Source organism: Artibeus jamaicensis, unplaced genomic scaffold (assembly GCF_021234435.1).
Source record: "Artibeus jamaicensis isolate MK-2021 breed Jamaican fruit bat unplaced genomic scaffold, CSHL_Jam_final contig_465, whole genome shotgun sequence".
Taxonomy (NCBI): domain Eukaryota; kingdom Metazoa; phylum Chordata; class Mammalia; order Chiroptera; family Phyllostomidae; genus Artibeus; species Artibeus jamaicensis.
The window spans coordinates 13,907,710-13,933,212 of NW_026521843.1; the positions used below are offsets into that span (position 1 = coordinate 13,907,710).

At 54.7% G+C, this 25,503-nt stretch overlaps 1 protein-coding gene across 2 annotated transcripts; it reads left to right on the plus strand.

The window, feature by feature from the left end:
• Window positions 1–10,922: 10,922 nt before the first annotated feature.
• GAREM2 (GRB2 associated regulator of MAPK1 subtype 2) lies at window positions 10,923–24,512 on the plus strand. 2 transcript variants are annotated; one of them, XM_037146770.2, is made up of 6 exons: window positions 10,923–11,168; window positions 14,022–14,162; window positions 18,533–18,663; window positions 19,434–20,462; window positions 21,368–21,537; window positions 22,077–24,512. In XM_037146770.2, exons 1-6 carry the CDS (start codon window positions 11,057–11,059, stop codon window positions 23,101–23,103), a joined length of 2,610 nt encoding a protein of 869 aa, XP_037002665.2. In that variant the 5' UTR covers window positions 10,923–11,056; the 3' UTR covers window positions 23,104–24,512. The 2 variants fall into 2 exon arrangements, with proteins under 2 accessions (XP_037002665.2, XP_037002666.2); XM_037146771.2 differs by lacking the exon at window positions 10,923–11,168 and having other exon boundaries at window positions 14,035–14,184.
• The last annotated feature ends 991 nt before the right edge of the window (window positions 24,513–25,503 follow it).

The window sequence follows — 25,503 nt, forward strand, 5'->3', positions numbered from 1 at the left end:
GATACTTTTTTCTGCTTCCTTCAGTCCAGCACATTCAGCAGTGGGGGGTGCTGGCCTCCTTGCTCCCACCCTCACTTGCATGCACTCACATTTGTGATCACTTAGTAAGTTGTATAACGTCTTTCCAATTTGTATTCCAATTTAAAATCAGCTTCGAATATAACTAAAAGAACCTTAAAATTCAAGTCCAGGGCTATTCCTACCAACCACCTCCAGATACAGGATATATCGGTTGTGTCCTGTGGATCTCTGGTCCTGGGAGGTGGACTAGAAAGTCCTTGGAGACTCAGTCCAGTGCAAATATTCTCTGGTTCTGGGGTTCCCTTCTGCTGGACTAACTCACAATACTCTTAACTCTTGCAGGCGGGCAGGGCTGGGTATGAAGAAACTATAAATCAAACAGAGTCCATGAGCCACCTTGTGACCATTCTTCAGAACTGCATGTCTTCAGTGTGTCACCTCACACTTCCTCTGAGCCAATTAGCCTGAGATCCATCATGGAGAATTTATGCGGACCAGCCTGCGAACCAAAAAGGTCGCCAGACTTTGACTAAAGTCTTCACTAAATAAAATAATTCACAAAAATAAAAACAGTCAATGGTAATAAGTTCAAGAGAAGAGTGAAAAGATACAGGTCAAGGAATTGTCCCAGAAAGTAAAACACAAACCAACAAAAAAGAGAGATGGAAACGAGGAGGAATTGATAAGAAATGTAGAGGGCCAATCAATCCAAAGGCCAAATCCCCAGGATTAATTGGAGGTCCAGAAAAAGAAAATAGAGAGGAACGCAGAAGGAAGGTCATTATCGGAGAGAGAATCCAAGAAAACGTCCCCGAAGCGAGGCTTTGTCTCCAGATTGAAAGGCCCAGCGCGCGCGCACACACACGCGCGCGCGCGCGCACACACAGGAATGCCATCTGAATTTCAGAACGTCCGGGGTAAAAGATTAAAAAAATAAGAGTACCCACAGGGGAGAAAATAGGTCGCATACAAAGAATCACGAGCCTGAACAGTACAAATGTTCTTAAAGTAATCCAGAGCCCTAGGAAACAAGGGGGGATATCTTCAAAGTTCTGAGTGAAAAGAATTTTCCATGTAGAATCCTATTCTCATTCATATCACCTGTCAAATATGAACTGGGGTATTCACATACACGCTTCTCCCTCGCTCGCCTGCTCAGGAATCCACTAGAGGACCCACTCCAACAAAATGAAAAAGCACAGGGAGAAGGAGGGAGACCTGAGCCCCGGGAAACCAACACTGGGGGGCTGTGCAGCCGCCTGGGGAGGACCTGGAGGTCTGGTCCCCAGGAAAACACGTGCAGGAGGCTGTGCTGACGCCTGTTACACAGCTGAGGGACCACGTGCAAATAACAAGGCAAGCTTCCCATCAGTCAGGGAGAAGGCTATCCGAGAGCAGGGCTAAGACCGGCCTTGTCGACCCCCAGCCTCCCGCCCCCATCCCACCTGTTCCTGGCACAGAGCAGGTGCCCAGTAAGTAACGTTAAATAAGCGAGGGAACAAACAACAGTGGATCAAACTTCACGTAGGTGCTTAACGTAGGTGCTTCACGTTCGGCAATAAACCCGACCAGCTTCCTTTCCCCACTGCAGACACCTAGACATACAAGGTGAACATAAATTTAAATGCATTGTCAAGTTCTAAGAAACCAAGAACAACCAAAGGGACAAACAGGCCACCTAGAAATCGTGTTTTGGGGCTCTAATTTACAGACGCCCAGAGATGCGACACAACACACTCGTGACTCCGCAGCTGACAACATACCTGAGCTGGGCCCCCGGGGGGCTCTCCGTCAGCCAGGCTGTTCCCACTTTACCGCGGGTCCCCTGCCCTTGCCTGAGAGCTGGCGAAGCGAGGCGCAGGCACCGTGTGAGCGTAAAACCTCCCCTTCCGGGCAAGGGCCAATCCTCACACTCAATGAGACGCGGAAAGCACGGTAAAAACCCTCTGACTTCCCTCTGCACACTGGCTGCAGTAACTGTAGAGGGTGTTGTTACTCCTGGCAAATGTTTAGTGTTGGCAAAATCTAGTGGATAATTCTGAAAGAAAATGTTTTCTAGAGAAATGGCTGCAAACCCCACTTAGAACAGGGGGAATCTCTCTCCCCCTCCTCATCTTCGTCCCTCATAGTTGACATACAATATTTTACAGCACAGGGGGCACACCCAAGGCCTGAGGGCCCAATCCGGCCCTCCACCTTGTTTTACTCATGTGTAAATATGAATATATTACATATGCGTATCTTTCTACCTGCAGCCTCATTTCTGTGTAAGTCTCTTCAGCCCAGCAGGGGCATGCATTAAGAGCTCAAATGTGTTTTCCAAATTCAAAACCTGAAGTCCAAAGGCCCATTACCTCACACTGTGCCTGTATCTGGATTGAGAGTTTTTAGGGGAATAATGTTAAGTGAGTTCATCTGGGTGGGTCCTAATCCAATAAAAGCGGAGCCTTTACCAGATGGTCAGGTCACAGAGAAGCCTGGGAACAAGATGTGTTTCGTAGATGAAACACCTGGGAACGAGAAGTTTAAACACACTCACCTGCAAGACAAGGAAAGGGGCCTCAGGAAAAAACAATCCAGCCCACAATCTGATCTCAAAAGTTAAGCTTCCAGCCCTGGCTGGTGCTGCTCAGTAGATTGAACACCAGCCCGCAAACCAGAGGGTCACCAGTTTGATCCCCAGTCAGGGCATAGGCCTGGGTTGCAGGCCAGGTCCCCAGTAGGGGGTGCATGAGAGGCAACCACACACTGATGTTTCTCTCCCTCCCTTCCCCTCTCTCTAAAAATAAATAAATAAAATGTTTAAAATTTTTGAGTTTTCAGAACTGTAAGTAAAGCATGTTTTTATACCCACAACATAGCACTCCACTTTGACAGCACAAGCAAACTAATATTCCTCATCAGGGGCAATATAGATGTTTTCGGCAGAACTGCCGACATGGCAAATCCGTGGGATCAGGTCCTGGTCTAGTGCACAGGTGGCAAACACAAGGTCTGCAGGCCGAATCTGGCCCTTCACCTTGTTTTATCTGGCCCGGCACCTTGTTCCTACCCAGTGGCAGTGTTGAGCTCTCGCTGAACTGTTCTGGAGTAGTTACATTTATACAGTCCTCAAGTTACATTCAGCCCTTTGAGGGCAATCACAAGGCCAATGTGGCCCCCGGTGAAAATGAGTTTGACACCCCAGTTATAGGGGAAATCCCTTTTAAGGGCATAGTGCTTCACACAGGAGTAGGAGAAATGACGACAACGTGAAACTTGCTGAAATATCTCTAATACCAAAAATAAAAACACCCCCCTTTGGTTCCAGACCCCACTGCCCCCCACCTCCAGCTCCCGCCCATTTCTCTGCCCCCTTTTACGGCAAAACTCCCTGAAAGAGCCGTCTAGATACTCACCTCCAACCCTCCTCCTGCTCTCCCTCTTCTCTCCGTTAGAATCGGAGACGCACCAGGGCACCAGGGTGGCTCTCACCAAGGTCACAGTGGCACTAAACCCGAGACGCTGGCTCGATTAATCCCTCTCCTTCCTAAAACCCTCGCTCACCCGGCTTCCAGGCCACTGCATTCTGCCTGCCTCACTCGCCCTCCTCAGTCTGGCCGGTGTCCTCCCCTTCTTCACCTCTAGGTGTTGCTGTGTCTCGGGCTCTGTTATGGGGACACTCCACCTATATTCATGCCCTCGGGAACCTCCTCCTAGTTCATGTCTTTAGATGCCATGTGTCCCCATGACTCCCCAACTGGTTTAACTGTCCTAAAACAAACTCCTCACCAAAGGCTTCCCACAACCTTCCCCATCTCAGAAAGGGGGCAGTGTCTCCTTCCACGTGCTCTAACCACCCTCAGATCTCTCCCACACCTCACGTCCAGCTCATCAGCCAATCCCATTGGTTGAACGTTCAGCTGTACCCACAGCCCACAGCGTCTCACTGCCAGCCACACCTCTACCTCGCCCATCCGCCATCCACCGCCATCCACCTAAGTGATAACCCGAGAGCCCAGCCAGGTCTGCTTGCTGCCTCGCCCACAGGCTCCTCCCCACACAGCAGACAGCATGACCCCAAAAGCATTCAGATCACAGCAAGGTTCTTCTGAAAATACCTCAAAGGCTTCCTATCTCACTCAGAATAAAATCCAAAGTCCTTAACGCGTCCCCCTTTGCCCCCTCTTCCCATTCTGACCTCTGACAGGCATGCCCTGCCTCAGATCTTAGAGAAAGCGAACACTCCGACCCGTGAATATTGTCCAAGCGCTGTCTATTTCTCAGATTGGAAATGCAGAAGTTTTCAATGCGAACAAAGTCCAAAGTCCTTTCATGGATTGTCCTTTTGGGTTGCTTCTAAAAAGTCATTGGCCAACCTAGTTCACTTAGATTTTCTCTTATGTTATCTTCTACAAGTTCTGTAATTGTGTGTTTTACATTTAGATCTAGGTCCATTTAGAATGGATTTTGTGAAGGGTGTAAGGTGATTTTTTTTTAATGTGACCATCTTGTTACTATTCCAGCGCCATTTGTTGAAAGGCTATTTTTCTTTCACCCACTAAATCGCCTTTGCTCCTTTGTCAAAGATCAGCTGATTACCTGAAACTAATAAAATTATATTGAATTTAAACTGTAATTGAAAAATAAAATGTAAAAAAGATCAACTGTGGTTTTTTTCTGGGTTCTCTATTTTCTTCCACTGATCTGTTGGTTCCATTGCTCTGGGATTATGGGACAATCTCTCCCAGCAAACAAAGGGAAGTCTGTTAGACCCTCAGTTAATTCTCAATGATTTACACAAAGGACGTTGAACAGTTTTTACAGTTTTGCTTCATCATTTGCTGTCCCTTGGGTCCAGATGACACCAAGTCCATCTGAAATGTTTATTTAGGCAAATGTGGTTCTTACTGGCATGAGAGAACTAGCACAAACATCTCTCTTATGGGAGGCAGTTTGAATGAAGTCATTTTTGAGGGATTCTGAAAGTTGTCAGGTTATGAAAATAAACAGTACCATTTAAATGCAAGAGATGAAAAGGATCATGAAGCTTCAGTTTAAAAAATGTCTTAGTGCTTGCGAAGCTTAATTAGAAGAGAATTTACAAAATTAAAAATATGAAATAATTAAAAGAATAAAACATGTCGATCATTTATTACTTTTTTTCTTTCTTAAAAAAACAACAACAAACCAAAGGACTGCGGTTCAATTCCCAGTCAGGGCACATGCCTGGGGCAAGGCCCCAGTAGAGGGCGCTCGAGGGGCAACAACACATCAATGCTTCTCTCCCTGTTTCTCCCTCCCCCTCTCTAAAAATAGATAAATAAATAAAATCCTTAAAAAAAATAAAATAAAAATAGGTAAGACTGGTTACCAATAAAATCATTCCAAGAGAGTAAAAAAAAAAAAACCTAAGATGTGACTTAAAAAAAGACTTTATTCATTTTTAGAGAGAGGAAAGGAGGGAGAAGAAGAGGGAGAGAAACATCAACGTGTGGTTGTGTGTGGCACGCCCCCTACTGGGGACCTGGCCTGCAACCCAGGTGTGTGCCCTGACGGGAATCAAACTGGAGACCTTTTATGGTTCTCAGGCCAGCGCTCAATCCACTGAGCTACACCAGCCAGGGCTTATTACTTTTTTCTTAAGTTTAAAATACTGCTGAGAGTCAAATGTTTTACTTGTTTTAGATAAACATGCATTATTTACTTGAAAATAAAGCATATCCATTAAAAAAATACCCAACTTGTAAGAGGCATGATTTGATTTGCTGTGTTCAGCACTATCGACCATAATTCTAGCTTCCTGAAATAAATATTTCATGAGTTATTTATTTTTAGAAAGGTGCATTTCAGGAATAATCTGTAGTTGAGGATTCGATTTCAATTCCTCTTTATCCCCATAACATTCTCTTTTTTTTTTTTCATAAAATATAAACATGCAAAAAAAATCCCCTTAAATAGGGTCCTTTCTATATTTCTTTGCATAATAAACTACATTAGGTAAATTACAAAAGTCAATCAAATTATATTTATTTCCTACTTTGCACCATTTTAAGACATTTTATAATTCTCACCACAGAAATAAAGAAAGAGAATATCAGACAAACTGTTCTTCATTGTAGAGAACTGAGGAAAAAGAAAACCAACGCATGTGACTGACTTTGGTGAGGGCCGAACGTGAACAATTAAACTGATTTAAAAAAAAAAACCTTCATCTGAGCACATGCTTATTGATTTTAGAGAGAGGGGAAGGGAAGGAGAGAGAGGAACAGAAACATTGATTAGTTGTTTCTCCCACACACCCCAGCTGGGGACTGAACTGGAAACCTAGGCAGGTGCCCTGCCCTGCAATCAACCTGCAACCTTTTGCTTTGCAGGACTAGGAGTCACGTTAGGGCTGTGTATCTCTTTAAGGACATTGTCTTTTGGGGTTAAGGTACCCCACAAATATATGCAGAGGTACTACACACAGCACCAAACACAATATATTGGAGAGGGAATAAATGGATCTGTGTTACACATTTTCTACATTTAATATGAAGCAGTACAACATTAACTCTATATAGACTGAAAATTTAAGAATGAATAATGTAATTCCTCTAGTAATGCCCCAAAAGGGGGGAAAGAAGTATTTCACTAAAAAACCAATGGAAAAATAAAATAGACTTTTTTTAAAAAAGATCCAAGGAAGACACAGATGACCAACAGATAAATGAAAAGATGCTCCACATCACTAGTTATAAGAAAAATGACAATTGAAACCACAAGGAGATACCACCTCACACGTGTTAGAATGGCCATTATCAGTAAGACAAGAAAAGGGAGCCCTTGCACACGGCTGGTGGGAATGCAAATGGGTGCAACCACTGTGGAAAACAGTATGGAGGTTCCTCAGAAAATTAAGAATACTCTGGCTGGCATGGCTCAGTTGGTTGGAGCATCATCCAGTAACCAAAAGGTTGCAGGTTTGATTCTTGGTCGGGGCACATACCAAGGTTGCAGGTTCAGTCCCTGGTCCGGTTGCATGTGATCCCTGGTCCAGGAGTATACAGGAGGCAACCAATCGATGTTTCTCTCTCACATCAATGTTTCTCTCTCTCCTTTCCCCACTCTCTAAAAAAGCAATAAGACAAAAATGTCCTCAAGCCCTTGCTGGTGTGGCTCAGTGGAGTGAGTGCTGGTCCATGAACTGAATGGTCACTGGTTCGATTCCCAGTCAGGGCACAGGCCTGGGTTGCGGGCCAGGTCCCCAGCTGGGAGTGTGTGAGAGGCAACTGATCTCTCACACATCCTTCTCTTCCCCCCTCTTTAAAATAAATAAATAAAATATTTTTAAAAAACAGATATCCCAGAAGAAACTGAAGAAACAAAAATGTATGGCCTGGGGGTAAATTCAGCATAAAATAAATATTTATAAAGTAAAAAAAAAAAGAATAGTCACCATATGACCCAGAAACCCCTCTTCTGAGTACTGTCTACCTGAAAAATAGGAAAACATTTACTCATAAAGATACACGTATCCATATGTTCACTGCAGCCTTATTCACAATAGCCAAGACGTGGAAACAAACTAATTGTCCTTCAGCAGCTGACTGGATAAAGAAGATATGTCACATGTATACAGTGGAACACTACTCAGCCACAAAAGGATAAAGTGCAGCTGTTTGCGACAACGTGGATGGGTCTTGAGAGTATCGTGCTAAGTGAAATAAGACAGAAAAGAGACAAGAGCTGTATGATTTCATTCATATTTGGAATATAAAATAAGAAGCAACAAATGAACAAACAAAACAAGCAACTAATTCAGTGATATGGACAACAGACTCTGGTGGTTACCAGGAGGGGCGGGGAACCAGTGAAGAGGGCGAAGGGAGCCAAATATTTGGTGACGAGCTGGTGGAAGGAGACTAGTCTGGGTGGCGAGCACACTGTGGATGTCATCTTATAAAGCTGCACACCTGAAATTTATGTAATGTTATTAACCAATGTTACACCAAGGCATTTAATAAAGAATAAATGCTAAAACTTCACGCAAGGTACCAGACAGAAGAACCAGGGAACAACAGCAACAAAAGCAATGAACAGAAAACAATAAACTAGTAGGCACAGGAAGGAACTTTCTCAACTGGAAGGAGCTCATCTATAAACACCCTACAGGTAAGCCAGTTATGTTTCCTTCCTCTCTGGCAGGGCACTTGATCCATTCCAAAGTCAAAAGCTGGCCTGAAGCGAACTTGTACTTCCCATAATCTACATTCTGCTTCTGGCTTACCTTCCTGGTACATTACATCAATATATTAATTGTAAAGTTTACTGTATAGTATTGAACCACGGAATTTATTTTATGTTGTGCTTATGTGAACTCCTTGGTGAAGGTTCATTTTCCTTGGATAATGTGTAGTTATATATGACCTCTTTTTAAATGTACAGATATTTTGCTACAAAATTGGTGCAGTTTTTTTAATGGTTTTTACACTTCTCTTTAATTCCCACCTAAGCCTCTGGGTAATACTATAAATATTGTTTAAAAATGCGTCAGCCTAGGCTACACAATCTGAATGTTATTTTAACTTACAGTTTTAAAAATATATATATTTAACTACAAGGACAGTTTAGGGGTCAGTTACTTTTTACTTTAGCACACCCATTTGTAGAGATTGCTTTTAAACTGTCACCTGCCAGCAGATTTTCATGAATGTGTACTTTAAAAAGAACATGCCAGGATTTTGTCTTTCTGTTGGCTCAACGTTCATTTTGATGGTAAAGCAAGTCAACCATGAGATGCACAATACAAACTGTTGGTCCTTTACCGGAGGCAGCTGTTTTCCAAAGCGCAATGCTGATGAGCATGTTGACATACTTGCTATTTATTAATCTGTAAATAGATAATAATGTTGGCATGTTCTTTTCTGTCTATTAACAGTCTTGCTTCTTAGCAATATTTGAATGTTTTATAAAAGCAGTTCATGTTACTTTTCTGGTCTTTTCATGGCATATGAGCAAATAAACTATTTACTGTCCTGTAAAAAAAGTGAAAAATAAATAAATAGATAAAGAGATAAATAAATAAATAAATAAATAAATAAATAAATAAATAAATACAGCGAAAGGCTGAAGACTTTCCTTCTAAGATCAGGAACAAGGCGAGGACGTCACTGTCACCTCTCCGGGTCAACACAGGACTGGGGGTCTGTGCCGGTGTAGCAGTTTGGCACAAAATAAAAATCGTCCAGATAGGAGAGGATCAAGTAAAATTGTTTTTTATTCAAACATGCTCCCAAGGATTCTACAAAAACAGCCATGAAAACGAATCCTTCAGCCTCAGAAGTGTCCCCGTGTGGCCACCCTGCTCAAGAGAGAGACTTCAGGGAAAAGACAGTGACTTTAAGTTAGACCCTGTTTCATTCACTGGCTTCTTTCCACCTTCTCATCCTCCCACTTCGGACCCTCTATTCCCTTCTAGTCCCGTTTATTTTCTTCTCTTCTACGCATGTCCCTAGGGTACCTATTTCCACTCCCACCCCCACCGACCCAAGTGAGCCTCGGCCCCGTGCCCACCCGGGTCACCCCAGGTCACACCTCCGTGGGGCCGGAGGCGGAGAAAGCCTGCCTGCAGCTGTTCGGCCTCCCGCGCCGGGTGCGCCGGCCAGGCCCGGGTTTGGAGTTAGCTCCGGCCCGGAGGGACCTGCCTTCGGATCACGGCTCTGCTTCTTTCTTGCGGTGTGATCTTGGAGCAAAGCATTTCCACTCTTGGAGTCTCCGATTCTCTCTTTTGCGAAAGACGGCGATCGCAGGATGATTGGAACCGTCTCCTTTGGCCGAGAAGTTGCGTTCATCTTACCTGGCGCCACTTCTCTCGGGGCTCAGGCCACAGGCGCGGTGGCCGGGGGAGGGACGTCAGTCTTCTGGGAAAAGGGGACTTCGCGTGTCTGTACTGGGGAGTCTCGCTAGGCCACCGAGGCGGGGGACTAGTCCATGGAGCCCTTGCGGCTTCCTGACCGCCGCAGAGCCGTCGCTGCGGGCGCGTCCGGCGACAGCCTGCACCGGCCCGGGTCGCCCGCAGAGGCGCCGCAGGCACGTGCAGGGGGAAGGCGGCCCTGAGGCCAGGTGACCCGGCCAGGGCCACCGCAGCCTCTGGGAAGGGCTTCTCGGGAGGAGCCCCGGAGCCCAAGACAAGAAGGGCTGGAAGGAGGAGGTGAGTAGAACAGAAAAGGAAGAGCAAATTAAGAGAAGGGACCGCCGGAGAGGGGAGGCCACCCGGGTGACCCCTGCACCCCAGTCTCCTCATTCACCGAGTGGGAGCCGCTGGCTCACAGGACTTGCGGAGACTCGGAAAGGGGTCTACGGTGGGGGCCGAGGCGGCGGCGACGACCAGAGAAGGCAGCAGGATGTGTAGTCAAAACTAAATTCGGGTCCCCGCGGCCACTTGTCGTCGCTGGAGCCTCAGTCTGCTGGTCAGTAAACGGGGTTTAATGCGGTGGCCTCGCCCAGCTGTGTGAAGCTGGAGGTGATAAGTGTCCCAGGGGCAGCGACCGCTGCTGGGGTCCAGTGGCTGAATTCAGGGCTGGAGCCCTGGGAAGCGGAGCAGGATCGGGCGCGGGTGCGCGGCGCCCCCCGGAGGCCGCGGCACCGCGAAAGAGCAGGGGCGCCGCTCGCGGCCCGGCGGGGAGAAGCAGCCCCGGACCGCGCCGCTGGGCGGGGAGACCGACCCCATCCCCGCCCCCGCACACGCCGCCTCGCGTGTGGGATTTCTCCCCAGACTCGCGCCTCCGACTCTCGGTCCCCGGTTGTCACCTGGACGCTCGCGGAGGGGCGGGCGGCTGGGGCCCCGCGGAGAGGCGGGACTTGGCGGCGGCGGCGGCGGGCCGGGGGTGGGGCGAGGGGCGGGGGCCGGCGCCCCGCGGGCAGTCGGGCCACGTGACGCCCGCTGCCCGGCCGGGCGGCCAGGCGGGGAGCACCGCGGCGGCCCCAGGAGGTGGCAGCGGGCGCCGGAGCCCGGGCCGCGCGGGACTGGCCGTCGGGGGCCCGGGACGGCGGCCCGGGAGGCGCCCATGCCATGGACAAGCTGGCGGCCGGCCTGGCCGGCCTGCGCTGGAGCATGGTCGCCTTCCCGCTGGACCTCATCGTCAGCCGCTGCCGCCTGCCAACGCTCGCCTGCCTCGGGCCAGGTACTGGGGGGGCCGGGAAGGGCGACCCGGGTCCGCAGGGGAACCGGAAAGTCTCCAGGCAGGTGCCGGCCGGGCGGTAGGAGCGGCCCCCGCACGCCCCCGCTCTGCAACGTGCGCTGCGCAGCTCCGGGCGCATCTCCACCGGAGACCAGGGGCCCACTAGCCGAGGCTCTGCCTCGTCCGGCGCCCCGCGGACGGCTCTGGGACAGAAACTAGGACACGGCCTGGGACGGGCCTGGGACACAGTGGGCCGGCCCAGCTGGAACTTGAGCACGGCCGAGCCACCGCGCCCGCCCCGTCGGTGCGCCCCTTTCCTAGCCGCCCTCAGACCCCCGCCTGGGCCGCGCCCCCGCAGTCCCTTTGTCTCCCACCTCCCACCTCAAACCTCCGGCATCCCTGGGGCTTGTCTTCCCACCGCCGCCGCCCCCCAGCCCCTCTCGGCCCCTCTCGGGACCCTTCTCGTATCCTCCCTTCGCGTCTCCAGAGCACCTCTGGGACCGGGGTGAGCAGGCCACCTAGAGAAGAGGCCCTAATGAGCGAGCCCTCCCTCTGGGCGTGTCCTGGAGCCCCTAGCCCTGCCCCCAACATCTTGCCCCACATCTTGGGGCGCTAGGGCCTAGGCTGCGCTGAGCATGGAACCTCGCCTAGGGGCCCGAGAGGGGACACCTGGAGGCTACAAGCAGCGAGAGGACTGTTTGCGGGGAGGGGGGGGAGGGGATGCTTGGCTGGGGGAGGGGCAGGAGCCGGGGCTGGCAGCCAGTCCGGGGGTTTTGTGTGTGAGAAGAATAGGGGTTTGGCCCGCGTTGGCACACTCGCTTCCCTGAATGCTAATGGGGCCCGGGCCATAGTCTCCTCTCCTTTCCGCGGGGGCGACAGCCCCTCCTCCGACCCGCGGCGGCTCGGAGTGGGCACAGTGAGCGGCAGTGACCATACCCGGGCGGTCGGACAGGGGTGCCCAGCATACCAACGTCTTGTTCCCGGGATCATCAGCACGTGATCCTGAGACGGTGCTTGTCGGCAGCAAGGGTGTATGTCCGCGTGTGAATGGGATTTGCCGGCCTCTTCCCACACATCCTCCTTGGCATCCCTCTCTCTTCTGGGGAGGGTCCTTTCTGAGCTCCTCCGTATGGCCGGGCCTCCTTTGGGCTCCCTTGATAACTCTGGCATCCTGACTTGCCTCCTACTGTGCACACCTGATACAAATGGTTAGTGTGTTATCTTCGCACTGGGCTGCAGGCTTCATGAGCGGGGCATCCTGCGGAACAAAGATTGTGGCAGGGCTGACCCCCTGAACGAATGAATGAATGAGTGAGCGAGCCAATGAGCAACTGGTGGGATGGCCCAGCTGTCTGTGACAATGGTGTCTGTGGCTGTTGTCCTCGTGAGTGTAAATATGAGGTCGAAAGTGTGTCTTGAAGTCTGGAAGGTCCCTGTGTGCCTTATGCATTTAGAAGGGGCCTCTAAGTGGGACCACAGGATTGAGTTGTGCCACTGGAGTGACAAGTCCCTGCCACTGTGGGCCAGATGGCTGTGCTGACTCAACTGTTACCATGACCCATGGCTGTGGGTGTGCAGAAGGGTGGGCTGGGGCTTCAAGAGGAGGTTGCAGAGTAGCAGAGCTTCCTCTGCCCCAGGAGGCAGGCCCAGATCCCCCAAAACACACACGGTGGGAGAGCCAGGTCTCCCCACAGCCCTGAGCACATACCCCACGCCCCCTTCATGGGGCACCTAGTCATGAGAGCAACCAATGCCCATTGGGTTGAATGGCAGATGGTTGGTAAGTTGTGTCTGAGGGGGCTGGGAAGGAGCCATCCCCACCCCCACCCTGCCCACCAGCTGCAGCCAGGAGACAGCTCCACCAGCTTCCTGGAAGCTGGGCCAGCCCCTCCTGCTCCCCTGGAAACCGTTGCTGGGGTTGGAGCCTCCAGGGGCCCAGAGCCCCCTCAGCACCTCTGCCCCTGTGCCTCTTCCCCCAGAATCAGCCCCCTCTCCACTTCTAAATCCACCCCCTTCTCCGGCAGTCATCACTGCGTTCCAGACACTGGGAGCACAAAGGGCCTAGAAAGAGCTTCTCCTCCGAGGTCCCCTGAAAGCAGGGGAGCCCTGTGGCACAGGGGGAAAGGGGCTGCCGTAAGACGCCTAGGAATCAGCTCCTGGAAGCCCTGCCACTGTCCTGGTCCAAGTGACTGGCTCTGGGGGAGCCCTCTCAGCTGGGCCCTACAACAGACTGCCCCACCGAGGCTCTCTCCAGTCCCCTGACCAGACCCTCCTGCCTGGCCTCGCCACTGGCTTGGGGGCGTAGAATTCTGCTGCTGTGAGTGCTAGTGGTTCTGAGGCCCACCTGAAGTGTCTGCTGCTCAGTAACATCTCCCTTACTCACCCCACCCTCACTCAGCTAGTCTGCTGCTGTCGTCTGCGAGCCCGGCCATCCTCTGCTCAGTGCCTCACACTTGTCCTGTATTCTTTGTTCGAATGTTTTTCCACTTCCCTTTGGGTATAAGGGGTCCTGAGGCTGGGGTCCAGCCTCATCTGCTGGGAGGCCCTGGCCCCAGCACAGGGCCTGGAACAGCAGGCAGTCTAGTCAAATGATGAATGAAGAACAGAGGCTGGGCTGGTTGCTAGGGCCTCATCAGGAGCCTGGGCCCTGAGAGAGGGGCTTGACTCTGCCCCAAGGCCACAGCTGGCAGCCTGTCTGTCCCTACAGCATTGCCAACCTGGACAGGGATCATGGGGGGCTGTCCCCGGGGAAGGTCGTGGTGAGAAGGTACGCAGGTCATCCTGCCTGTTCTTTCTGCCCCCCTAATGTTTTCTCTTTTCCTTTCCTCCCTCTTCCCTCCTTCTCTCCCTTCCCAGGGGAGTACGCCGAGGGCGTCAGTGAACGAGACATCCTGCTCATTCATTCCTGCCGCCAGTGGACGACGGTGACAGCCCACACACTGGAGGAAGGCCACTATGTCATCGGGCCCAAGATTGACATCCCCCTGCAGTATCCAGGTGTGCCAGCCAGGGACAGGAGGTGCAAAGCTGGTGGGGGCAGTAGGCTGGCGGGTAGCGGGGAGGGGAGGCCTGGGGGAAGCTGTAGGATGAGGGAGGGTGGCAGGGTGGCAGCTAAGGGAGGGTTGGGGTTAGGGGTGCGGGTGGGGTTAGGGGTAGGGCTGGGGTTCGGGCCCAGTGGTTCTCATACTCCTGTGTGCAGCCCCCAGTTTTTGGTTGCAAAGCTTTGATTCACATTCTATTTTAAACTGATTAAAAAAATACCCACAGTCTTAAACTGTTACAAATCCAACCTCGAGCTGCCCCATTAACCCGTTTTTAGACAGCCCTCAAAGAGAACACCCCCCGCCACCGGCTGCTGGGCACCGTGTGACCCAAACACTCAGGACAGAGAGGTGCCCAGGCTGGTCATCTGGCTGCACGTGTTGGCGCTCACCTTTTGTTATTATTATTTTCGTTTATTGAATTTATTGGGGTGACGTTGGTTAAAGCTTTAATCTGGTTTTCCCTGATTTTAGTATTAAACTCGTTTTCATCGATTGACTTTATAACTGAGTGTTAAACTTTCAGACTTTTGAATAAGATCGTGTGGGTGAACTCCCCCTTCGCTCTGTGACATGTGGTGTAGGATTTTGTTTGAAGAAAGAATTATGCTGCTAAAAAAAGAAAGTACGGCCCTTCCATTGAGCTCACAAGGAAACAGGCCCCAGGAACTTCAGTAACTCGCTCAGTTCTGTGTTTTAACTGCCACCCCCACCTCCTCCCACCACCAAAGGTTGGGGCCCGTTGTGCCCGGAAGGCTCACAGTCCCTCCCTCGCAAGCGCCACTGTCCCCCCTCTGGTCCTGCCCCGGTCTCCCCTGAGCCCGCAGAACAGGGCTGAGCTGTCAGAAGCTTCTGCTCTTCAGGACACCCCACTGAAGAGGTTGGGAGGCGCCCTCAGTTGTCTTTCTGCCCCGGGACGGGGCTCTGTTCTGGGCCTGAAGTCCTCCAGGGGGCCTGCTGGAGCTAGAACTCCTAGCCTGGGAGAGGTCCCAGATCGTCTTCTTGGGATAAAAAAGGCAAGGATAATCCTCACTGACTGAAATGTGACTTAAGGGACTGTGCCATTTTAGTTGGTCATTAAAAATCTGGGAAACCAAGGCACGGAGCCTTCTAGGAAGCTGTGAGTCCGGGGGGCTCCTAGCACTTGCTCCCCGAGCGCGCGTGCACCGGGGGTCGCGGGGTGACAGCTGGCAGCAGGGATGCTGCCGCCGCTGCGTCCTGGGGCGGACGGGTCCGCCCGGGTGGGGGAGGGGAGGTCGAGGCCCCCTAGGAGGGGGAGGGGCGGGGCGGCTGGTGGGTTAACGAGGAAGCTGAGTGCACAGCTTGGAACTGGTTCTTCTTAATGAATTAATAATTGTGTGGATGGGCAGGGGCGGCCAGCTTCGGACCTCGGAGACAGCCGCGACGAAGGCGGGGAAGGGGAGGAGGGCGGAGGGGCCAGGTCTTCAGGCCGTGCACCGCCCAGGGGATGGGGACGCTCTGCTCCCCCGAGACAGGCCCGCGCCGGCCGGGCCGAGGCCAGGCTGCTTCCGCAGCGTCTGCCGAGGGCCCGTCGGAGCCCGGGCAGACGCACCCTGGGAGCTAAGTAGCTTGCTTCCATTTTACAGATGGGAAAACAGAAGCCCAGCGAGATTCGGTGATTTGCCCAAGGTCATACGGCTGGTTGGTGGCAGAGCCGGAATGCATCCTGGCCTGTGCCGACCCCACACTCTGTGCCTGTACCGACCGTTCTTTGTGGAGCATCTGCCGTGGGTCAGGTGCTGGGAGGAGGGTGGTAGGCGAGACTCTTCCAGGCTGGAAGGGACCCTCAGGCCAGCGCGGTTGTGTTCCGGGAAAGAAGGGCAGGGAAGGAGGGGCAGGCTCGGGTCGGGCAGGTCCCTAGAGTCGCGGGGACCTCGGGTCTCACGTAGGGGAAGGCAGGAGAGGAAGCTGCCCCTGGAGGGGTTGCAAGGGGAGGAAAAGGCTTCCAAGGGCCGGAGCATCACTCCCGGGAGGTCTCCCTTCCTTCCTCCGGGCAGTAATGACCGGTGCTGGGCCCCAGGCTGCGGCGGAGGGGGTGGTGCTGGCTACCATGGTTACATCGATCTTTCCTGCCACATCCTCCCCTGGCTCCAGCCCTGATTTGGCTCCTGCTCTCCCCACAGGGGGGCAGCGGGCATTTCTCCCTGCTTGGCTGCTTGTGGTTGGGGGTTTGTGTGTGGATACGGGGGAGGAGGTTGGGTGGGGGCGGGGCACCACTTGCTGTTGGGTGGCAGAGACCCTGATTCCTGCCCCTTGACTCCAGATCTGGGCTCCTTGCCCGGTCCTCTCCCTAGTTTATCCCTCCGCCCGCCAGGGCTGTGGCACCTTCAGCCTCTTCCCTCCCGGGTCTCAGGCTGGTTAGAACAAGGCCTGGGCCTCTCCTCCCGGCCCTGTGCTGGGCATTTCCCCTTCTTTTTCTTGGTTTTCATGTCTCTTCCTGCTCCTAGATGTCGATGCCGCAGGCCCTGCCCTTGGCCCTCCGCTCCTCATACCCTGCACTGGGGGGAAGGCTGGATCTCAGTCACCATTTCTCTTTGGGTTTGGGGGCTCCAGGAACCCCTGGCACTATGTGCAGAATGGCCAGTGTTCATGCTAGGAGCACACGGGGCGTTTTTCTGGGAAGAGAGTCCCCAAAGGGTTAAGACCCTCTCTTCATCTTCTCTGAGCCATCCCACCTGCCTCTGGCGGGCTGGTGACCTTCAGTCTGTGCTTCCAGCCAGGCTGCCCCAGCCCCTGCCCCACAGCCTGTTTCTTCCGGGCTCCATTTTTGCTTAATAGCTCTGCTGGCTCTGTTTTGGATCAGGCCGGTAGCCGGAGTCCCTTCCTTCCCACCGGCTCCTCGTGAGTCACCTCAGGCTGATGAGCCTCCCTCCACGGGCTTCTTGGCACAGCCCAGGGGGCTGTCCACGTCACCCCCTGTCATCACTCTCCTGAAGTCCTGCCCTCCAGCGGCTCCCCATTGTGGGCAGGTTGTGTGCTCTTGTGATTCCGTGTTTTGCTCACTCTCTTCCTTGTGGACTGGTGTTTTGTGAAACTCTTTTTATGCTTAAGGTCCCTTCAAACTGCCAGGCAGCTTTCCCCCAATCCAGTGGTCCTCTAGCTCTCTTGTCATGAGTCTGTTGTAACACTTGTCACATCCTGCCATCACTGGGCACTCCCTGTCACATCTACTATATCTGGAGGTCTTGGAGAGCTGGCTGTGTTTTACGCAGATTTGCAGCCTCGGTCGGGCTAGCCCAGTGTCTGGCACAGAGTGGGCGGGTGCTCCATAAACGTCTGTGGAGTGAACAAATGAATGTACTGTGACTGAAGCAACCACCAGGAAGGGCACAGAAGCTGAAGCGTCACCTCGTCTTCTCTTAGCCTGTCGTCCCCTCACTCTTCCTGTGTCAGGCCTGAGACGAAGCTGTCTGTCCAGACGTCAGGGCGACGCACAGCCTGTCCCCGTGCTTGTGTGGCGGGCACGTAGAGTGTGTGTGGCCAGTGGGGTGAGACAGTGACTCAAGGGTGTCAGCCTTGTGGATCATCACCATTCTTTAAAGTCTGAGTCTGCTGGAGGCGTCTGCCAAGCCAGCCAAATTGCCAGCCCAATCACCAGCCCTAGACTGGGGGTAGGAAGGCCTCATCTGCAGGAGGCTTTGCCGGGCTCCGATGAGAGGCCTCTGGGACAGTTGAGCTGGGTGTTGGACAAGGGCAGGTTCTGGGAACAGAGCTGGGGGCAGAGCGGCTCTCCTTGGGCCTCCAAGGCCTGGGGCTGGGCCCCGGTCCGCCCAGTGTATTGGTATGCATCAGCAACCCAAGGTAGATGCACAGCATGCCAGGTCCACATGGAGCCCGGTGCCATCTGTCCCAACCTCCTCAGGTGAGGACTCAGAGTCCCAGAGAGGGGAAGGGTCATAGCAAGTCAGAGTGGGGCTGGGACCAAGCTAGGAGCCAGCATCCCCATTGCCACAGTGATGCTCTGTTAGAGGCCGGCTCTGTGTCCAAGTATTTGGGCTCCAGTTTGCACTTGGGCATCCCTGGGAAGATAGTCACCAGCCTCATCGCACACCCACAGCTTTCCACAGGGATAGAGCCGTTCTCTAGTCGTTAGGGATCTGTGCTCCCTTCCTGCTGAAGCTTGAACTAGCTAACCAGCTCCTTCCACCCCATGCTGGTGCAAACCTGCCCTTCTGTCCTTCTGAGTTCCAGAGCCGCTGATTGAGGTGAGGGGAGCAGCAAGTAGGGACCACAAGGCCTTTTGGGATGCAGGCCAGGATCCCAGCAAGCAGGCTCACCCTAGCAGCCGCATTTCCTCCCGTGCAGGGAAGTTCAAGCTCCTGGAACAGGCCCGGGATGTGCGGGAGCCAGTGAGGTACTTCAGCAGCGTGGAGGAGGTGGCCAGTGTCTTCCCCGACCGCATCTTTGTGATGGAAGCCATCACCTTCAGTGTCAAGGTCAGTCTTTCTGGTACTAGGCATGGTGTCCCCAGGCTGCCCCTTCCCTTCAGAGCAATTCTGACCCTGGCTGGCTCTACCTTAGAGTCCAGGAGGCAGCAGGGATCACATTGTGACTTCTGACAGCCCCTCGAGGGCCTTTGGCAAAATCGGGCCATGACAAATGAGCGGGGTGTTTTGACCCAGTGGGGTCGAAGAACTTCCTTCGAAAGGTGGTGAAGCAGGAGGAAGAGTGTGGAGGGTCCTGCCCTGCCTTAGAGACCTTCAGGGAAGGCTGTCCTCGTTATCCACTGGTAGGGGTGACGGGGTGGAGGTGGGGGGAACAAAATGTAGACAGTTCTCCTCTGTGTACAGTAGCTCTTTACAGACTCTTCGTATCCAGCAGTTTACTTCTCAGTAGCCTTTGTGAATGGAGTATTATTATCATCCAGATTATAAAGATAATGATAAAAGTTGTCATTTATTATTTTCAAAGTATGTCGCTATACATGTAGCCTATTTAACCCTTAGAGCAACTCTTCCAAGTGTTACTACATAACTAAGGCCCCAGAGGTGACTCACTGAAGGCTGCGCAGCCACTACGCAGCCTGTCCAGGATCCAGCGTGGGTTCCTGACCCTGCCTGTCCCCCTCACGCCCCCTGGTCAAGTGCTCTGGATCTGGTCCCAGCTTTGGGAAGACCCCGAGCCTGCCCTCCTGGGTCCTGGAAGTTCTCACAGGGTGGCTTTCCCTGGCACCGTGGCTAAGCCTCGCCATTTCTGGGATCCCCAGGTGGTGTCGGGAGAGTTCAGCGAGGACAGTGAGGTGTACAACTTCACGCTGCACGCAGGCGATGAGCTCACTCTCATGGGCCAGGCAGAGATCCTGTGCGCCAAGACCACCAAGGAGCGCTCGCGCTTCACCACCCTGCTGCGCAAGCTGGGCCGGGCTGGCGCCTTGGCCGGAGTGGGAGGACCGGGGGGTGCAGGGGCCGCCGGCGGGGGCGCCCGGCCCATCAAAGGCAAGATGCCCTGCCTCATCTGCATGAACCACCGCACCAACGAGAGTCTGAGCCTGCCCTTCCAGTGCCAGGGCCGCTTCAGCACGCGCAGCCCGCTGGAGCTACAGATGCAGGAGGGCGAGCACACGGTGCGCGCCATCATCGAGCGTGTGCGGCTCCCCGTGAACGTGCTGGTACCCAGCCGGCCGCCACGCAACCCCTACGACCTGCACCCGGTGCGGGAGGGCCACTGCTACAAGCTGGTCAGCATCATCTCCAAGACTGTGGTGCTGGGGCTGGCGCTGCGCCGCGAGGGCCCGGCGCCCCTGCACTTCCTGCTGCTCACCGACACGCCGCGCTTTGCGCTGCCACAGGGCCTGCTGGCGGGGGACCCGCGTGTCGAGCGCTTGGTGCGCGACAGCGCCTCCTACTGCCGCGAGCGCTTCGACCCCGACGAGTACTCCACCGCGGTGCGCGAGGCACCCGCCGAGCTGGCCGAGGACTGCGCCAGCCCGCGCCGCGCGCGCCTCTGCCTGCCCGCGCCCCAGCGTGCCCACGCACTCGCCCGCGCCCCCAGCCCTCCCGGTGACTGCGACCAGGAGGAGTACGTGAGCCCAGACTGGGCTGGCGCACCCGACCCCGCAGCCTCACCCGCCGAGATCCCTTACGAGGAGCTGTGGGCGCACCAGGCAGCCGAGGGCCTCGCCGAGGGCCGGACCCGGCAGCCCCCGGGGCCCGACCTCATCTCCTTCGGGGCCCCGGGGCCCCCACGCCTGGAGCCCGAGACGCAGCCACCTCCCGTGCCTCCCAAATCCGAGGCGGTGAGTGTACTCGGTTGAGGGGGGAAGGGTACAGGGCAAGGCGCTGAACTCTGTCCTCCACAGAGGGACCAGCCAGGACGCTCCGTTTGGGCCTGAAAAGTGAATTTTCCAGGGCCCTCAACCCTTGGAGTGTGTGACAGAGGGTGGCCAATATGTAGGGGAAAGGGTCGCAAGAGCAGTGTAGTTTGGGATGCCAGGGACGGTGGCGTTGGGAATGGTAGGACAGGAATGCCAGTAGGTTCCAAGCTACAGAAAACTTGCGATGAGTCTAGAACAACGATACCCAGAAGGTTCCACAAAACAGCCTTTGAAATTATCTAGGGAGAAGAAGGGTCTATGGGGAACCAAGTTGAGAAAATGTGAGTAGGCCTCTGCCCTCCACTCCGCTTCCCTTCCAGTTAAGAGCCCTGGCACCTCACGGGCCCTGCGAAGTCCCGCACTGAGGACGCCTGTTCATTTGTGTTCAGTGCAGTTTCCCAGCCACACTGTCCACAGTTTGTGGACAGCACCCACCGACACCCCAGGGCGTCCACTTTGAGTATCCGACCTGTAAGGAAGGGATCCAGATGGCAGCTACTGTAGTTTGGCCCCCTCCTCGTGTGCTTTCCCTCTTTCCCCCTTTTTTTTTTTTGAATGGTTGTTTTTGAACCCACTTTTCTCTATTCTTTTCTTATATTCATGAAGGATTCCCAAGGCAGTAGGAGACTGCGTGTTGTGGGCTCCTGATGGGTGAGACAGGCTGGAGAGAGAAGGGGTGGAGGGCAGCTGAGTGAGGAGGTGGGGTGGAAGGTGAGGCAGCCTCTTTGCAAAGGGGGGGCAAAACGTCCGTCCGGGTTGCTGGGAGGGGGTTGATGAGGAGTGTCAGCTGCCTGGGGACCGACGGAGCCATGGCCCTCTGTTTGCAGGTGAAGGAGGAGTGCCGCCTGCTCAATGCCCCGCCTGTGCCTCCCCGGGGTGGCAGTGGCAGTGGCCAGCTCTCTGGCAGCCCCCCAGTGCCCCCACGCTTCCCCAAGCTACAGCCTGTCCATTCGCCCAACTCCAGTCTCTCCTACTACTCCTCTGGCCTCCAGGATGGGTGAGCCCCTTCCTTCTCCTAGTCCTGGGTCCTCGCATGGTGGGTGGAGGCTGGGGAGAGCAGGGAGGGAGTCAGTGCTGAGGAAGAGACTCTGGCTTGGGGGTTCAGGGGGTGCAAGTCGCTGAGCAGTCCTGAGAGGGAGGGCACTGGGTTTGGGAGCCCAAGGCCCTGTGACTTCCTCTGCACTGTCCTGCTTCAGTTTGCTTCTTTCCTGAATGCGAGGACTGGATGGGAATGCTGCTCCAGTCTTTCCAGACTGGAACTCTGCCACAGGATGATGTGTTCCTTGCTGTCTAAAGTTTTTTTGTGTAATTCAGTTTCGTTTACTTTTTCCTGGGGCTGGGGATGCCTGAAGAAAGAAGTGAGCAACCCCAGAGAGTTTCAGGCCTGAGGGTTGGGGGACGGGCCAGGTCGCAGGGATCAGGGTGGCAGCCTCTGTGAGCTGGCAGAGCGGTGGTTTGCAGTGTCACGTGTGACCCGGCACAATTCCCTCCTGCTCTGTCCTCCCTGTCCATGTGTGTCTGTCTCTCTGCCCACAGGACGGGTTCCCGCAGTGGCAGTGGCTCTCCGTCACCAGATGCCTACTCCCTCTATTGCTACCCATGCACCTGGGCAGACTGCAAAGTGGGCGAGCCCTCCAGCCGACCACCCTCGGGGCCCCTGCCCTCCACCACGCAGCCCAGCCAGGCCTCGAGGTCCCCTGCAGAGCCCCCGAGCAGTCGAGCGGCCTCCCTCCTGGGGGCCGACCCCTCTGTCAAGACCTACCACGGCTGCCCGCCACTCTTCAAGCCCTCTCAGCCCCAGAAACGCTTTGCTCCATTTGGAGCTCTCAACCCCTTTTCCGGGCCTGCCTACCCCTCGGGCCCTTCAGCGGCCCCCTCTTCTGGGCCCACAACCACTTCGGGGGCCGTGGCTACCTGCAGCCCTGTGTATTCCCCAGGCCCAGGGTCGCCAGGCCAGGCCTATTCAGCTGCTTCCACCTCCTCAGGTCCCACCTCCTCTTCCTCTTCCTCTGAGTGGCAGGAACCAGCCCTGGAGCCCTTTGATCCCTTTGAGCTGGGGCAGGGTGGTTCTCCAGAGCCTGAGGTGCTGCGCTGCCAGGAGCCCAGAGCTGTGGGGGTACCTGGATCTGGACCCCGCCTCTCACCACTTGGACCCCCCAAGGTTTTAGAGCCTGAAGGTTTAATACTGCGACAGGCGTCTGCTCCACTGTCACCAGTGGCCCTGAAGGGGCCCAAGGCAGGTGGAGCACGACTCCTCCTCAACCAAGGGCGCCTAGAGGGGCCTCCTGCCAGTCCCCGGGACGGGACCACGGGCTGGGGAGGCCGGGATGCTTCCTGGCAGCCCCCCGCTGACCTGTCTGCGCTTTCCCTGGAGGAGGTCTCTCGCAGCCTGCGTTTCATCGGACTCTCAGAGGATGTGGTGAGCTTCTTCGCCAGAGAACGCATCGACGGCAGCATCTTTGTGCAGCTCAGTGAGGACATCTTGGCAGACGACTTCCACCTCACCAAGCTTCAGGTCAAGAAGATCATGCAGTTCATCAAAGGCTGGCGGCCCAAGATCTGACCTTCCCAGCTCGTAGCTGCACAACCGGAATGGTGGCAGAGAAGCCCTGGGGCCAACCGTGGGGCTGCAGGGTGCAAGCCCGGGGGCCGGTCTGCCTGTGGGGAGAATCTTTGCTGAGACTGAGGATGCTAGGTAGCTAGCTGTCTGTGAGTCTAGGGGAGACACACTTGGAAATGGGGTGCTCTGGGGCCGCACCCCTGCACGGGAACGGCCTGCCTTCGAGCGTGCAGAGTAGTGGGGAGAGGACGGGAGGGCCCAGGTGCACCTGGACCTGGTTAGGCATTTGCTGCAGTTCCCACCGTGGGGTCACAAGGTGGCCTTCGTGGTGACCTAACACCCTCCCACGCCCTGCCGCAGAGCTTCACAGACAGCGCGCACTTCTTGTTTGTAGGTTCAGGTTAGAGAAAAGGGAAGCTGGTCCGTAATTTAAGCACAAATTCCCCAAGTGCCCTCTCTCCTCTGAGCTCTGGGGGCTTCTGGCCTAAGCTGCCCCAGGGTTGGGGTGCCAATTTTAGGACCTCTGCTCTACGGTGGGTAGGTCCCTGGCCCTGGGCACAAGTGTATCAAGTACAAGCCCGTGCCATGGCAGCTCGAGGCTCCACCTCTGGGTCCCGGCTCGTGGGTGATGACTTGGCAAGAGCACAGCTCTGCGTTTGAGGTACTTACCTAGTCAGGGAGGCACATGCTCCCCTCATGTCCTGGGTTTTCCCTGGTCTCAGTGCAACAGGCCCCCCTCCATCCTGCAGGGTCGGACCAATCTGCCAAGACCCTGACTCCGTGGAAGAGCAGGTGGATTTGAGGCAGCTGCTCCTTGATCCTAGAGGCAAGTGGCTTTCAACCACGCCCACTTGCCCCTGGCTTCTGTCCCCACCCCTCGACTCTGGCACACACCTGGTGTCCTTCCTTGGTTTCCTGTCACTGGTGTACAGGGGGCTGGTGGGAAGGAGAAAGCACAGTGGCTTGGGAAAACCTGCCTCTTCTCCCCTGGAGCTCGGCCTTCCTGCACCTGCTCACGTGCCTCAGGGCAGGTCTTGGTGTCCTGCGTCTCAAGCACGGTCACCTGCTTTGCACCCAGAGCAGGTTGGCCACTGTGTACAACTCCCGGCCCCCTTCACCTGCCCAGGATCGCACCGATCCTCACGCTCACTAGTGCCAGGCAGCAGAGGTACCAGTCTTCTCTTCCGCCTTACCTAGCCAACCTAAATATTTATTTCCACTTTCTGTCTCAAGTGTAGCAAAGCCATGCTGGCGCTTGTGCCTCGAGCAGGCAGCCTCAGTTCTGAGGGAAGGGGTGTCGGGAAATAGAGCACAGAAACCGACATGGAGACTTGGCTTCCTTGCCCGTCGCTGAATGAACCCTCCAGGGCTAGTGAAATAAATGCTAGACTGCTGAAGGGTAGTCAGGTGGAGTTCTGGCTGTCAGCTGCTTTCTTTTGGAGGGACAACGGATATGCCTCCAGCAGGAGGGGACTCTGGAACATGTGTGCACGCAGCCCATTCATGTGTCTCCAGAGGCAGCTGGCAGTCCCTGCCTGAGAACCTTCCAGTTCCCCACTACTGTTTCAACGGGATTCACACCTACAGAATGCTGCTGCGTGGAAAGACCCAACTTCAAAGCTCCACACCCCCAGCCAGGGCCCAAGTTCAACTCCCTGCACTGGCTGAACGCCTGCCTTAGGCTCTCAGACCCCCACATTTAGAAGCCTGTTAATGGCCATGGTGAGGGATCGGTTCTCTACCAGAGCCTGGCTTCCTAGCTGCCAACCATCAGTGTTCAGTAGAACCAGAGTTAAAGGTGCTTGTCTGCCAGTCCAACAGCAGAACTGGGCCGGGCAGTACCCGAGGTGCTTGCAGCTGGTCCAGAGGCTGGAGGAAAGTCGAGACGGCACAGTGACGGGACTCGGATTACGGTTCTGCACACACTCATCACAGATCCTTCTGCAGACAGAGTTAAGAGTCCCAATGCTGCTTAGCCGCACCGGGCTCAGCTTCTGCCGGAACACGTTTAGGAGCGCTGCACACCGAGGGCAGGGGCAGTGGGGTGGCGGCGGGCTGACTTGGCAGCCCTTGTGGGCTCCCCCGCGCTGCCTCTGGTCGCTGCAGGCCTTCTCCATGCTCAGGGGCCGGATGTACTGACCAGGGAAACGTTCTCCCTGGTTAAACTGTAAAACTGCAACAAGGAGGTGCCGTGCTGGGAAAGGAGTCTGCTTTCTGTCCTGGTCCTCCGCACCTGTCTTTCCGGGGCTCTGGTTAGCCAGGGCCGCTTCCCTGCTGTACGCAGAAGCCCAGCCAAAGCAGTTCAATACAGTCAGGTCTAAAAGGCTTACGCCTTGTAAAGTACCACCTCCGATCATCACAGTCTGTCTCTCCCTTCAGGTGCTGCTTAGAATTCTCAACACT

Excerpts from the sequence above, each read along its gene's own strand:
- GAREM2 (XM_037146770.2), top strand. The coding sequence starts at position 11,057 with ATGGACAAGCTGGCGGCCGGCCTGGCCGGCCTGCGCTGGAGCATGGTC. Across the intron at positions 18,664-19,433 it reads CCATCACCTTCAGTGTCAAG|GTGGTGTCGGGAGAGTTCAG; the intron begins GTCAGTCTTTCT and ends TGGGATCCCCAG. Across the intron at positions 21,538-22,076 it reads TCCTCTGGCCTCCAGGATGG|GACGGGTTCCCGCAGTGGCA; the intron begins GTGAGCCCCTTC and ends CTCTGCCCACAG.